Source organism: Toxoplasma gondii, chromosome VIIb (assembly GCF_000006565.2).
Source record: "Toxoplasma gondii ME49 chromosome VIIb, whole genome shotgun sequence".
NCBI classification, from domain to species: domain Eukaryota; phylum Apicomplexa; class Conoidasida; order Eucoccidiorida; family Sarcocystidae; genus Toxoplasma; species Toxoplasma gondii.
Genome location: NC_031475.1, coordinates 3,452,359 through 3,465,412, shown reverse-complemented (window position 1 = coordinate 3,465,412; position 13,054 = coordinate 3,452,359). Strand labels below are relative to the sequence as shown.

Below are 13,054 nucleotides of genomic sequence, written 5' to 3'. Positions count from 1 at the left end.
CCAGTACGTAACTCACTTCTGCGCTGCTGTACACACAGACGACTCTCTATCCCGTTCACGCCCTGTGTATATTTTTGTCTTCCGTTCCGGGTTTAGGGGCCTGTCGTGTGGCAGTTTTTCTCGTTTTCTCCGTCTGATTCACAAGGGAAGTCTCTGAGTCTCTGCGAAGAAAAGCGGTGCTCTGCTGGCCTGCTTCAGTCCCCACGCGTCGGGTAGTTCCAGCAGTTCCGCATCGCAGGCAGCGTTTTCCAAGACGCATGCGGCCGTCTCGTCCTCTCCGTTCCTTCCGCCTTCTCTCCTTTTTTCTCCTTCCCGCTAATGACGTGGCAAGCGTGGTTGCCCCAGGCTCTGCAGTCTTGGGGTAACCGCGGCAAGACGGCGTCCAAGCGTGTTGCTGCGTCGGCATTCGATCTTTCTTCTCCAAAGGCTGGCGCGGAACTGAGTCCGGATTCTCCAGAAGGAACAGCGCCCTCAGCTCGCGCCGGCAGCCCTGCTGAGGAACCGGACGCAGTTCCTTCGCGAGAAAGCGAGATAGACGGCCTTCCGCGAGATGCAGTCTGGCACTCTTTTCTCAGACAGCAAGACGGACGCGGAACATTCTGGAGAGACCAACCCCAGCTGACAAAAACCCGAGCGTGTCCACCTTCAGGAGATGTCGCAGATGCTCCGGGCATTGAAAATGTTAGTGACTCTGAGGAGGGTATTTCCCCTTCGGCTGACGGTGTAGATTTTTTGCCCGTTGCTTCCAATGCACCGCTGGTGTCTGGCGTCGACGAAAAAGCGAAGAAATATGTTTCCTGTGGAAGCCGTTCTGGTCAGCAGGCGGCTGCTTCGCCTGCCCCTGGCGACCCCAGGGTTCATCCAGAGCTTCCGCACTCGCTTTCCGCCCCCCTTGTCGGTTCCGTAGCCAGTGTCAAGACAGATGGGTCGCCTGTTGCAAGCGTTACGCCTCCCGACGGAGGATATCTTTCCGACTTTCTGACCGCGAACCAAGTGCCTCAACGTCCCACCTCTGCAGTCGCCGTGTCCACCTTCCAGTCCCTGGGCGAAGAGTCCGTTTCTGGCTCTGCCTTGAGTTCCTCCATGCTCGGTCGTTCCCTGGGGTCGCGCGTCGCCTCTCGTCCCCGGATTCCTCGGACAGTGCAACCGCTGCCCGCAGACCGGAGGGCAGCCTTGCCCCACGCGTGTTCGCGAACGAAATGCCAGCACGTTTTTCCGCCAACGCAATTGACTCTGCCGTTGCCACCGCCGTCGTGGAAGGAGGAAGAGCAGACCGAACAGCTCTGTCCGCTACGAGAAGCTACTCACCTGACGTTTCACGTGTACACAGACATGGATGCCTTCGAGCTGGACCGCAGCCTCGCCGTTGAGCTGTTGCACCAGGAGCGGATTCGCGAGGCGTACTTGTGTCTCCTGCCACTCGTCCGAACCTACGGCGTGGACCGGATTCTCCAAGATGAAGACCTTTGCCTCGTCGCGTACAAGTACTTTGAGATGCAGAAAATGTTGACTTTGCTGGACGAGGACTCGCCTGCGCGCGAACGAATGTCGTCTTTTCTCAGGAAACTCCGACGGTCCTTCTCCCGTGCCGACGCTCCCAAACGCGGCTCTTTCGAACATGGAAAAGCAGAATCTCTCGCGTCGTGTTCTGAAACGCAGTCCAGTTTGCTGCCAGACCGCGGGAGAAAAGAGTCCACCGGATTTCCGGGTGCAGCGGCGCCAGAAGCCGAAACCGGCCCCGCAAGGAGACGCGAGAAACCGGAGCTAGGGGGAAGAGGCGAAGGGAGGGAGCAGAGAGAGAGCAAGGGTTCCGAAGGTTGCACGAAGAAGTTTCTGCGGTCGCGCTGGAGCGCGGGGAGAAAGAAGCAGAGAGGCGAGAGGCAGCAGAATATCTCAGATCTTCGAGACGACGGAGGCGACAGGATGAAGACGTCTGGGCTCTCCAGTGAAGGCAGGGGCGAGTGCAGAGAAGAGTTTTTTCGCGACAGCCGATCATCGGAAACCTCGTTTTGTGCGACGCCCTGGAGCCCCGAAAGAGGTCGTGCAGGCTCTGCGGACGAAGCGAGCACATCGCTTCAAGAAGAACGATTCAGAAGAGGCACAGTTGGAAGCGGAAGCAGCCCGCTTTCAGGTCGGACTGCCTGGGACTCGAGCGGCAGCTTGGAGGAAGACGGGAGATGCCATGAGCGGCTGGAGGCTGCGCTACGAAGGGGGGTCGCAGCGCGGTTCTCGCGAAACGCAGGAGGTTCTCTGTCCCTGGACGGCACTCCTTGGGTCCTCGCAGTCGACGACACCCCCTCCGTCAAGATCTGGAACCGGAAATACCATCACAGCAGCCTGCTGTCTTTCCGGATTGACGGCCTTGTCGACACCCCTCTCGTCGTCGTTCTCTCCGTTCTGAACGAGATGGATATGTTCACAGACTGGGTCCCGAGCTACAACTTCCCCGTTCGGTGAGTCCGAGAACTGGCGCGGAAGCCAGGGAACGCGAGAGAGCGACTGAACAAGTCATGTGCTTTTCGCGAGGGAAGTGAGAAAAGAGCGGACAACACACAACGCGTTCCGGCGCACGAGCCGGAGTGGAGCCTAGGACTTGTGGCGTGTTCAGTCGTCGTTACAGAAACTGAGATGTGCTCAATCGTATGTCGGTTTGTGTACATCCTGTGACTCCTCACCGTTGACACTCAATCCCTAAACGCAACATCGTTGTCTCCCTCTACTTTTTCGTGTTCGAGCATGGTTTTGATTGAGTGGGGCATTTACGGACGGCGCGTTGCTGAGAAAAGCGGGAGTCTTCAGCCTCCCAGGAAGCGATCGCGGGCAGGTACACAAAACAGTCCCGGTGCCCGCTTTGCTCATCGAAGAACTCCGATGCTTCGACAAACTCCCTTGTTCTGGGGAGCACATATTGCGAGTTGGACTGTCGAAGCCTCTGATGATGTCAATTAAGAGGTCTGTTTTCTGATCGTTCAGACTGGGCCTGAAAGACGCCATCCGAGTTGCTCAGTTCGGACGGGTGGATCAGCTTGACATCTTCAAGATAGCATTCCCGTGGCCAGTGAACGATCGGTAGGTGGAGACGAAGAACAAGACCCCGAACAAATGTTCCCGATTCAGTCAAACGTGTCTCCGTCCCTCCGTTGGAGGAAAAGCAACGCCTTCAAAACTGAGCAAGACGTAGTTATGTTCAAGTGCGCGTGTGGGGTTGCGGCCTTCGACAGCTTCAGTCTCGCACTTGTTTGAGTAGATCAGTTCGCCCGATAATATGTCTCGTTGCCTGACAAGAATGGTTTCGTGTTTTGATTCAGGGACGCTTGCTTGAGCATTTGGTCGGCGGACGATTTGGACGCTACTGGAAGTTACTTTGTTCGCATGACCTCATGCGAGGCAGGCGAGAAACTCCAAGGAGTGGTACGTCTTGAGTCCGGTGTAGAACTTGTGCCGACTCTGCGTCCTTACGGATTGGTGTTACGGTTCAGATTCCGCGGCACGGTCCGCAAACAAGCAACTCGTGGCGCAACGATTTTTATGCATGGGCGGGTGGATAAGCATCAAGAAGCGTCAGTGCAATCTGGAAGGGCACACGATTGTCATTCCCTGCGAGCCGGAAAGCGTGTTTCGTCCGAAGGCGCAGAACATCGAACAGCGGAACAGTGAAGCGGCTTTCTTCTCGATGGACCTGCCGCCGAGTTCTGTGTTGGTTGGCGGGAGTTAAGTTTTCGTTTCCGTGAACCGAAATTTGTTTCCGGTCACTTTTTCTTCTTTTCAGACCGTTCCAGCTCCCGAGCGCGGCACCGAGCGTTTGCACTGCGATGGGGCATTAGTGCTCCATCCTCTTTCGCCTAACTCGGTTCGGGTCCAGCTTTTGTGGACAATCGATCCGCGTATGAATCTCCCAGATTACCTGATTACTTTCCTGACACGGTATGTCTTGTCGATCGCCAGATCGCTGTGAAAAGCGCGCCTTCCTTGCCTCCTCGCGTCGGGGGCCTCATTCGTTCTTCCGCGACGCATGTTTCTTGTTCTTGCTTTCGTAGAATATTACGTGCAGGAAGGGGGCTTTTGTGGAAGAGACTTGTTCGCGGAAGTGTAGAGCGAGCACTTGAGTTGTAGGTGTGTATTGATAGGGGAGTTTCCTCTCGAAGAAGAGCAGCCTGAGGACAGACACGGAGGCGAGTCAAAAGAGGTCGTACGAATCCAGGAATTCGTTTGAAGAAACACCGAAAAGAGAGTGCGAACTGCGTTGTCAGCTAGTAACCAACGGGTGGCCGTGCGTTGACCGTCCCTCGACAGCGTGCCCCGTCACTGAAGTTTATAACACATGGAGTGGATCAGCTTGGAGTCACACGAAAGGATCGCGGATGAGGATCGGCTGGGTAACGCCGGGGAGGATCGAAAGGGATACTGAGAACGGCGTTTCCTGCTTGGTTTTGCGCACAGGGTCTTCGCACGGTCGGCGTTCCACGCATTTCGTCGCGTCTGTGTAGCGGCTCTGAGGGACAGTCACCTACAGCGCCGAGAAACGCGGTCTTACCTGTATAGATTCGTTCAGGATCGCTTAGACGCTTTGGCAGCTTCCTCTGTTTTGTATGGCCGACACCGGTGGAGCGAAGAGGAAGCGTCGGTAATCAGCGAGAGGAAAAGAAAGAGCTATCGTAGCCGTATCTCAGGACTTGTTTCAAAGCAGGCTCACCGCACCGTGCCGTGTCAAGAGCAATGAAACATCTAGTTTGAGGCAAAAGACGAGTTGCTGGAGATTGCGGGTTTCCTCCTCAATCCTGATCGGATATCCTGTCTCGGAGTGCAGCGAGAATATTTGAGACTGCCAGCAGTCGCTGCCGATAACGCGCAGATGAGCGAGTTGCGAGTAGGAGGGATGGCAGTGGGCGGCAAAACGCGGCGAAGGAAACTGTTTTCCAGGCAAAAACATGGACAGAACAAAAGAAGACAGAAAAGGGGGAAGTGCATATTCAGAGACATGTGTGTCAGATGCCGCGCAGAAGATGTTTTCAGAAGTTCCAAGATTGAACAGACACTGCCGTTAACAACAAGAACAGACAACGGACACCTTTTTCGGAAATGGACATTTCAGGCCATATCGGGAGAGTCCCCTACATGGGGAAAGGTGCAGTCGAAGAAAGAAAATGATTGAGCGTGGGCAGTAGAGAGTCGGCGGATGCAGATGGATTTTCGGTGAAACTGGATGAACGGGTGATCTGTGTTAAAAGAAATGAATCACGCGCAGAAATGAAAGGAATAGTGAAGAGTGTTAGAATTCGATTGGAGAACGGTGTTTGGTAAAAAGGTGAAAGGTGTCATAAAGGAAGGAAACAATTATGTATCCGACAGTGCGCAACAGATCAAAGATAAACGAGGGCGAAAAAATGTTGCTGATAATATACTCATTCTAAATCCGAACGAGAATCTTTTCGGAGTTCTGTTCCAGTGAATTTAGTGAAACATTTGTGACGGAAGTGAGTACTGACAGACAGGCATGTTATCTTCGTGTTCGTCACAGTCCCCCGAAGCGATTCTTTTTATGGTGCTTGAGTTACAACTGCTGATTACAAGAGCAATATCGGTACCGCACTCTCTGTTCCATCGGACTGATCCAAAAGCCGGACACACAACCGCTGTCTGCAGATTCAGCAGAGTGCGGGTGAAAGGTTTTGTGCTGATCGGAATTTGACCTCGGACATCTGGTCTTCCAGCAGCCGTTCACGTGTCCCCTTTTGGATCGCTGTCGTCCTCTAAGCAAGAATACGGAGAGATGCCGAGAACTGCAGCTGAGGCAGCAGAATGCAAAACCTGCCGCAAATATTGGCTGAAAAACTAAAGTGCGGAACCTCCAGTTGAGAATCAGTAGTACCAGCGAGGGCCCTCAGTGTGTATGTAGGGCGCGAAAAATCGACACAGTTGGCCTCAAGTGACATAAGTGTACGTGGAGGCACCTTTGAGCCGTCTTGTTTAATACATTTCACTCGGTCTGCTGCCGTCAGATTTCCTTCACTTCTGGCCGCTTAATTATTTATGCGAATTTACATTGTCGCACATTCAAGCATACGTCTGTGCACTTGCCGGTTACGATACAGTGCCCGTACCCACGAGGTGAAGGTAAACTAAGGAGTGCTGCTATTGCCGTGCCGTGAAGGCTCCAGCGACAGCAGTTGTTGAACTCCTGGCCTCTAAGAACATCCACGTTTGCTGCTCGTGCGGGACAGGAAGGAAGAAATTGCTTATTTCCACACTAGGGTCGTAAATTAGGTTGTCTTGGCACGTAAAGAACAAGTCCTGGACACCAGAACTGCCAGGAGCAGTCGTTCATATGGGATATCCAACAGTCGAGCAATGCCCATCTGCCGTTTAGGGTGGCTTCAACTGAAACATTGCTACCATGTTTAGCCGATTATAGTTCTATTTATCCATATGTTAGCTGAAGCAAGAGAATAATAGACATAGGTTGCGTCTCGAGAGTGCGCGGCATATGGGGGCGCTTACTGTGTTCAGTATTCAGTTAGTAGACTGAACGCGGAAGGAATTGCAGCACAAGCCATGGTGTTCGCCGGAATGAAATTCAGAATGCAGAGCGGATCATATGCTGCGGCAGTGGTATTGTCTGCATTTGGAAGATTCGAACTTCTCTGCATCTGGGATTTCGCAACGGTGTGCAGAGTGCAATGAGCCAAAAAGGATACGGGGTTAGGGCAATTGAAAAATACACCGACAAATTGTGCTCACTGGAAACCGCTGCACTTTTTGTTGGATTGTGAAAACCAGCAAGGGCCAATGCGAAGGCAGTTATCACTGTTAAAAGACCTGCCGAGTAGACCAATAGGGCCCCAAAGCCAAGTCCCGCGCTTGTACTCTTCAAAACGCCCACCTATGAAAATTCATTTCGAGGACGGAACCACAAACAACTATATAGACAGTAGAAGGAAAGACAACGATATGTAGTTCTCCCCCGAAAGCAGTAGCAAGGAGTGCAGTCAAGCTAAAACTAGCCATTTGAACAAGGGACCCGGCAACGATGGGTGCTGCTTGGGGGCGAGTCGGCAGCTCAACTCCGTTTATCGGGTTAAACACAGACACCAGCTGAAGAGTGCAAATCACAGTTTCGGTTTATGCTGCGGAAGATTCCACTGTTTTTTCCAAGGCCTGATACATTGGCATTTCCTTGAATTTTTCGGTCATTCTGCCGGAGCTGTCTTCGTTGTCTTGCCATTTTCTGTGACTTACCGAGCGGACACGGGCACCGCTAACTAGAACCAGTGCATGTTGCATCTGGTGTCTTCATTGTGCGACTGACTTTTTTTGCAGTTCATCTCTGAGTGATCCGCGGGAGCTATCTTTCGCCTGAAAACGACTTTGACACGTGGCCAAGAAAATATGTAGTCACTCTTGAGAGAAGAACTGGATTTTATGGTTGCCGTTCGTTACACTGCTGCGTGGCACCCGGGCGTACGGCTTGCCCGGCTTCAAGCTCGGAGCAAATGAATCTCTTTTTTGCAAAACCTCTTTACCTCGTTTCCGTTCGTTTCCGTGCTTCCTCAATCTGATTACCGAAGAGCTCAACTGGTGACAGCGAGACAGACCCTCGACTTCTGGTTCTCCGTATGTACCGGTCGCGGTTGAGTCGATCCTGCGAAGTGACCGCGGTCCGCCTCGTTGATTCTACGCAACCTCGGCGTCCATATATTTGTGTCATTCCTCATAGAAGTCTTTCTCACACTTCGTTTTTAGTGGAGCTCTTTGCGTGGCCCACCTTCGCGTGGCGAAAACCGTATAATATTTTCCACACGGTGTGTTAACCCGTGCCTAACCCCGTGCTTTCACATGCGCCGTCGGCTGCGTTCCGCGAGGAGACATCGGCCTCTGTCGGCGTGAAAAAGCCGCGATTCATGGATTTTTTTTACCTGGGTACATGTTCATTCTTTTTACGTCGGTGAGATGCCGGCTCTTCTTTCCAGAACGGTCTTGTCTGCTCTGGTTTCGTGTGGCCTGGGTCTCAGCGACTTCGCAACTAGTTATGGCTTTGTAAATGCGGTAAGGCAGGACCACTTGCGGTATCGGTACGCCTTCCTGAAAAATGCTGTTCTTAGCGAGGAGGCGCCTTCGGGTCAAAGTGTGGACGGAGCATTGGGTAACCGGCTCTCACCACTTTTTTCCCCATCGTTTGTGGAACTCTCCACGCAGTCTGCCTCTGAGGCAGACGAAGAAGAGGAGTCTGGAGGCTCGTCAAAGAGATCAGACAGTGACAATGATGGGGACGACAAGGATGGAGACTCGCAAGAAAAGAATGGAGGCGAAGGGTCCGAGAAGGATGATGACGGGGATAACAGCCAAAAGGATGATGATGCACCCAAAGGAGGTGGAAAGAAGAAAGAGGAATCGGATTCCGACTCAGAATCAGTGGAACATGAAAAGAAGAAAGGGGAATCTGATTCTGATTCCGAAACGGAGAAGCACTCGCAAGAGTCGGCAAGCCACAAAGAAGATGAGGATCATGACAGTGCCCGCAACAGTTCGGAAAGTGCCACAAAAGACACTACGAACGATGAGAAACCACCGGCGGAAGGGGAACAGAAAGATAACAACGTACCGAACGACCAGGACCGTGAGAGAATCATTTCACGACTCACGAAGCTTTTGAGCAACTCCAGCGGACACGCTCTCTTGGGTAGACTACACGACGTCATGACGGAACACGGTACGAAGGATACGCTGCCGAAAAACCCAACAAAAAGTTATGAACGACTCGTACAATGATATCCTTGAATATGTTTTGACAGGGTTTGTTCGTTGCTCAATGAGCTTACACAGGAGCTCACAGACTCGCCATGAGAAGGCAAGCACACGGGTGTCAACGATTTAGCGGACTCAGTCGCAGAATCTCTCCCGTGTGTCACATTTCCTTTGCACTAGTTTTCTTGTGAATCGCTGAAGTCAAGTTGGCAGCAACGTGTGCTTGTGTATGTGCTCTCCCAAGAACTGTCTGCCGTCTACAGTACATTCCAACGATTCACGAAGGTTTTTCCCCGAACGTTCATGTCTGAGTGAAGAGCCTATCTTCCAGTGTTCTGTGTGGAACTGTCGTAGAGCAAGCGGAAGAACGCAGAGCTGCCGAAGAGGCCAAAAAAAAAGAAGAGGAGACCAAGAAGAAGGAAGAGGCGAAGAAGGAAGCTGAAGAGGCGAAGAAGGAGGCTGAGGCTAACGAAGAGAAACTAAAGGAGGAAACTGAAAACGCTAAGAAGGAAGAGACCAAAAAGGAGGCTCCTGTTAAGGTAAGGAACACGGTGTTGATTAATGCTTCACACTGCTACCCTGTTCCACGGCACTGTTTTAGCCTGTTTCTATAATAAATTCTGCGGCGCAAGCATTCCATTCCAAGAAGTATGGTTTCTCCCTGCTCTGCTGTTTTTTGCCCTTGCATCCATGAAACCACCCCCGTTATACGTTCACCTCATTTGCTTCTGCAAGGCTGTTAAGCTCCCTTTTTGACTCGGACCCTCATTTACTAGTCTCCTGCTCATGTGATGTTTTGTTTTAAAAATGCGGCCCAATTAGCGCAGTCTCATCTACGACTGGACATGAGACTGTCGCCACTCAGCGACTGTTGTGTTGTTTCGCGGTGTTCGTCAGGATCTGCTTCTCACCCAGCAACTAAATGCTCTCTGGATGCTTCCATTCCTTAACGATGAGCAGAGGATGGCGACGTGCCTCTCTGGCTTTGAGAAGCTTACAAAGCAAGTAGGCTGACCATCGCGTCATTGAAAAGCACATAGCGGTGGGGGCAACGCGGAGAGATTTCTACTTCACTTAAGGGATGGCACAGTAGCTTTTGAGATGTCAGTGGGGAGCGTTGCAGCCGAAACCCGATCTGTTGTGTGATTCATGCTTACAAATGAGACAGCGGTGTAGGGCGGTTTTCGCGAATCGCATGGTCGTCGCACTTTTCCTCTTGATGCGTGGCCAGGTCTTTGTTGGAGGCTTCTGCGGGATGTGTTCGCAGAGTAGAATCGTTTGTCAAGACCCTGCTTGCATGAACCTCGAGCGGAACCGGGCATGCGCCTTCCTGGATGTGCAATCAATTGATCGGGCACCGCAGGACGAGGAGGAACCCAGAACCATTCACATTGGTTTTGATCCTGCATGTAAAGATGCCGCGCAGCTCGGCATGAAGCTGCTTGACCTGCTCCAGGTTCGTCAATCCGCTGTTCTGCAGCGGTGAAAGTGTAGGCCACTCGTGCATCTGTATCACGTTTCTCTCGGTAGCCTCGTCCTGAAAGGGTAGAAGCCGCTTCTGCCAGAGTTCTGCGAGCGATGAACGTTCCGTTAGCTTGACCAATGACAGACTGTACAAAGGATTCGCGGGCGCTCCAACATAGACCAGCTCAGGTAGAAACCAAAACAACTGCAGCGACGTACAAGTAATTTTATTTATTTGTACCTGTCAGAGCGACAGATCACTGTGGGCAGATGATGCTTCGTCGGAGGATGGGAAGCATGCATCGGAAGTGGAAACAGGGAAGGTCGCACACTTCGTAGGCAGCAAGTAGTCATTCACTTGCCATGAGTAGCCCTTGAAACGTCAAAGAGGAGATTATCCTCTTATTTTGTGCAGGGAGGAGGTAGATGTATGTTGACCGTCTCTGCCGGGGGTGGTTTGAATAGGTTTTCTACCTTATTTTCCTGTTGTTTTGTATGCGGCTTTGTTTGTCCAGCACCCGGTCAAGCAGCACGAGATGGAGCAGCGATTGGAAACTGTTGGCACGGGAGCGCAAGTCCCTACTCTTACGAATCATCTGGATCTCGTCTGTGATGGAAAGGATCCTGCCGCACGTAAGATGCCTCAATTGTGTATTTTCGGTGCATCTGGTTTTTTGTTTGATTAAAGCTTATTTGCTGTATTGACTGATGGCTTGTCAAGGGGTACCTTGAAAAGTTTTGACTGAGAGTTCTCAAATATTTTCTACCTCTTTCCAGATCCTACGTGCAACGCGGTTTCTCAGGCACTGAGGAATGTGCCGCATCTGGGGCCTAAGGTAAGCTGAACGTCGGTATGTTCAAATGCGTACTTCCACGAAGCCGATAACGGGTATCTGTCCGATTGAATGACAGTGGTGGATCCACTCGATCCACTAGTAAATGCTGGATAGCTGTCATGGATCTGAAGGTAGTACAACTGGTAATATCTGGCATAGAGTTCTTAACGCAGTGTGCGTCAGCCCATATCCGTGTCCTTTTGAAGAAACGATTTCCTCCATGACCTCTTGAGTTATCGTTTTGTGTCTGTACAGAATTTGCCCAGCATGGTGGTCCTTGCTGATATCGCGGATATTCCTAACACTATCGGAATGTTTCGCATTGTGACGATATTCGAGGGACGCGTTCCACTTGTAGATGATAAGGGAAATGTCCTGAACAAGAACGGAGCGAAACTCGGTGATACAGCAGCGGGCAAAGTTTTCAGAAACTTGCACTCTCTGGAGCGATAGAAGACAAGCCACAGGCACAGATGGTTGTGCTCCGGGTACGAATGATTGTCTGTGACACAGCGTTCAACTTGGTCATTCGTTGTCTTTCCCTCCACAAAGGTTTACAAGTCGTTGCGCATCTTAACGGGGTGGTTGAGTCTGAGACACTCGGATATCCTGCCGAACCAAGATCGATTTTCACAGACGTCAATTTGTCGACGGATTTCGTTCCCGTGCATCACTCGAATAATTTTTTTATCAACTGCGTGCACCATTTGTGTCTAACGTACACCTGCAGCCTGCAACGGGAAAGCCCATTAGTTGCTTTCTTTTGTGTGAATTGACCTGGAAAATACTGGGACTGGCGTCCTTCAGTGCTACTCACCTGTTTGTTTTTTGGCTCCAAGAATGGAATGAATACAACTGCGTCGAATCAGACCGTTTTCGGTCTCTCCACAAGTAACGTACAAGCATATGTTTTATGCGAGGACGTGTTCGCGGTTCCCAGCCAGATGTGCTTCTAGAGGCTTGACTGTGAGAGTCCGATTTTTTAGAATGGTGGATACATCCACTAGACCAACTGGTCTTTCGCGGATGTCACTGCTTTCAAACGAGAGGGAAACAGGTTTGCAGGATTTCGGTACTCTTTTAAATTGGCCATGCAAATTGAAAGGGGAATGACACCAGAAAGAATAAACTATCTTTTCTCAAACCAGGTTCGACAGAAACGTGTTTCTTCAGTTAGATGATGCGGCGCTACCCTGGTTTATCGGAGGGTAATCTGAGAATGTGGTTGACGTTGTGATTCCACACACATGCCTCAACGCCGCAACTTCCCAAGAACGCTCAGAGAAAGCAGTATACCTTTATACACATTGTCTTTTGTTTGTGGAGAGACTTTTGAGCGCACTTTTGATACCGGAGCGAATGTTGAGGGACTACACACCTCTATTCGGTAATGCGGTCCTCCCCTAGTACTTGCGACAGGCTTTGTGAACTTCTCAAGAGATGGATATCACGTTCGCTACGGCAGCTAATTCGCACGGATGCATACCGCTGTCAGCCACTATTGGAGAGGCAGTGAGACTTCTGGCCTGGAGTGAATGCGCTGTATGCTGCAAAGTGATTTGAGTTACGGTGTGTAACCATAGGGTGGTGTGGCGCTGCATAGGCCAAGTGTCTTCACTGGCAAGACCCTTCGCCGTCTAAAATTATCTCAACTGGCACACTGTGAAGAATCTCGAAACACCTGAGGTACACTCGAGAACTCGCTGTGCAAGGGGATCGGCTAAACTTTTGATCTTTCCATTTACGTCCCCAGCACCCCGTTTTGGAACTCCAGGAGTTGAAAAGAGTTACTTTTAGATGACTGAAGAATGACCTAGCGCTTCACTTCTTCCAAAATAACATTTGGTTCTGTGCTCTGTGGTACACATGAGACTCGTGCACCGTTCACAATCCCGCAAGCCATCCCCAGCCAGCCTTTGAGCCTTACAAGGCGACGCGTCTTAAAACGGTCCCAAATCGAATGGCGCACATCTTTGAGGCATTACCCGCCAACCGTCACAGAGCCTTTGGCC

The 13,054-nt window shown here is 51.3% G+C and overlaps 2 protein-coding genes across 2 annotated transcripts; both read left to right on the top strand.

The window, feature by feature from the left end:
* Positions 1–318: 318 nt before the first annotated feature.
* Positions 319–4,720, top strand: TGME49_258350 (hypothetical protein; the record flags this gene model as incomplete). The annotated part of the gene is made up of 5 exons (XM_018781173.1): positions 319–2,453; positions 2,974–3,069; positions 3,309–3,411; positions 3,770–3,924; positions 4,441–4,720. The coding sequence occupies 5 exons, from the start codon at positions 319–321 to the stop codon at positions 4,718–4,720; spliced, it is 2,769 nt and encodes a 922-aa protein (XP_018637008.1).
* A 3,227-nt stretch (positions 4,721–7,947) lies between these two features.
* On the top strand, positions 7,948–11,626 carry TGME49_258360 (hypothetical protein; the record flags this gene model as incomplete). Its single annotated transcript, XM_002365009.1, has 7 exons — positions 7,948–8,707; positions 9,097–9,281; positions 9,640–9,747; positions 10,010–10,198; positions 10,722–10,839; positions 10,984–11,042; positions 11,298–11,626. The coding sequence occupies 7 exons, from the start codon at positions 7,948–7,950 to the stop codon at positions 11,493–11,495; spliced, it is 1,617 nt and encodes a 538-aa protein (XP_002365050.1). The 3' UTR covers positions 11,496–11,626.
* Between the last annotated feature and the right edge of the window lie 1,428 nt (positions 11,627–13,054).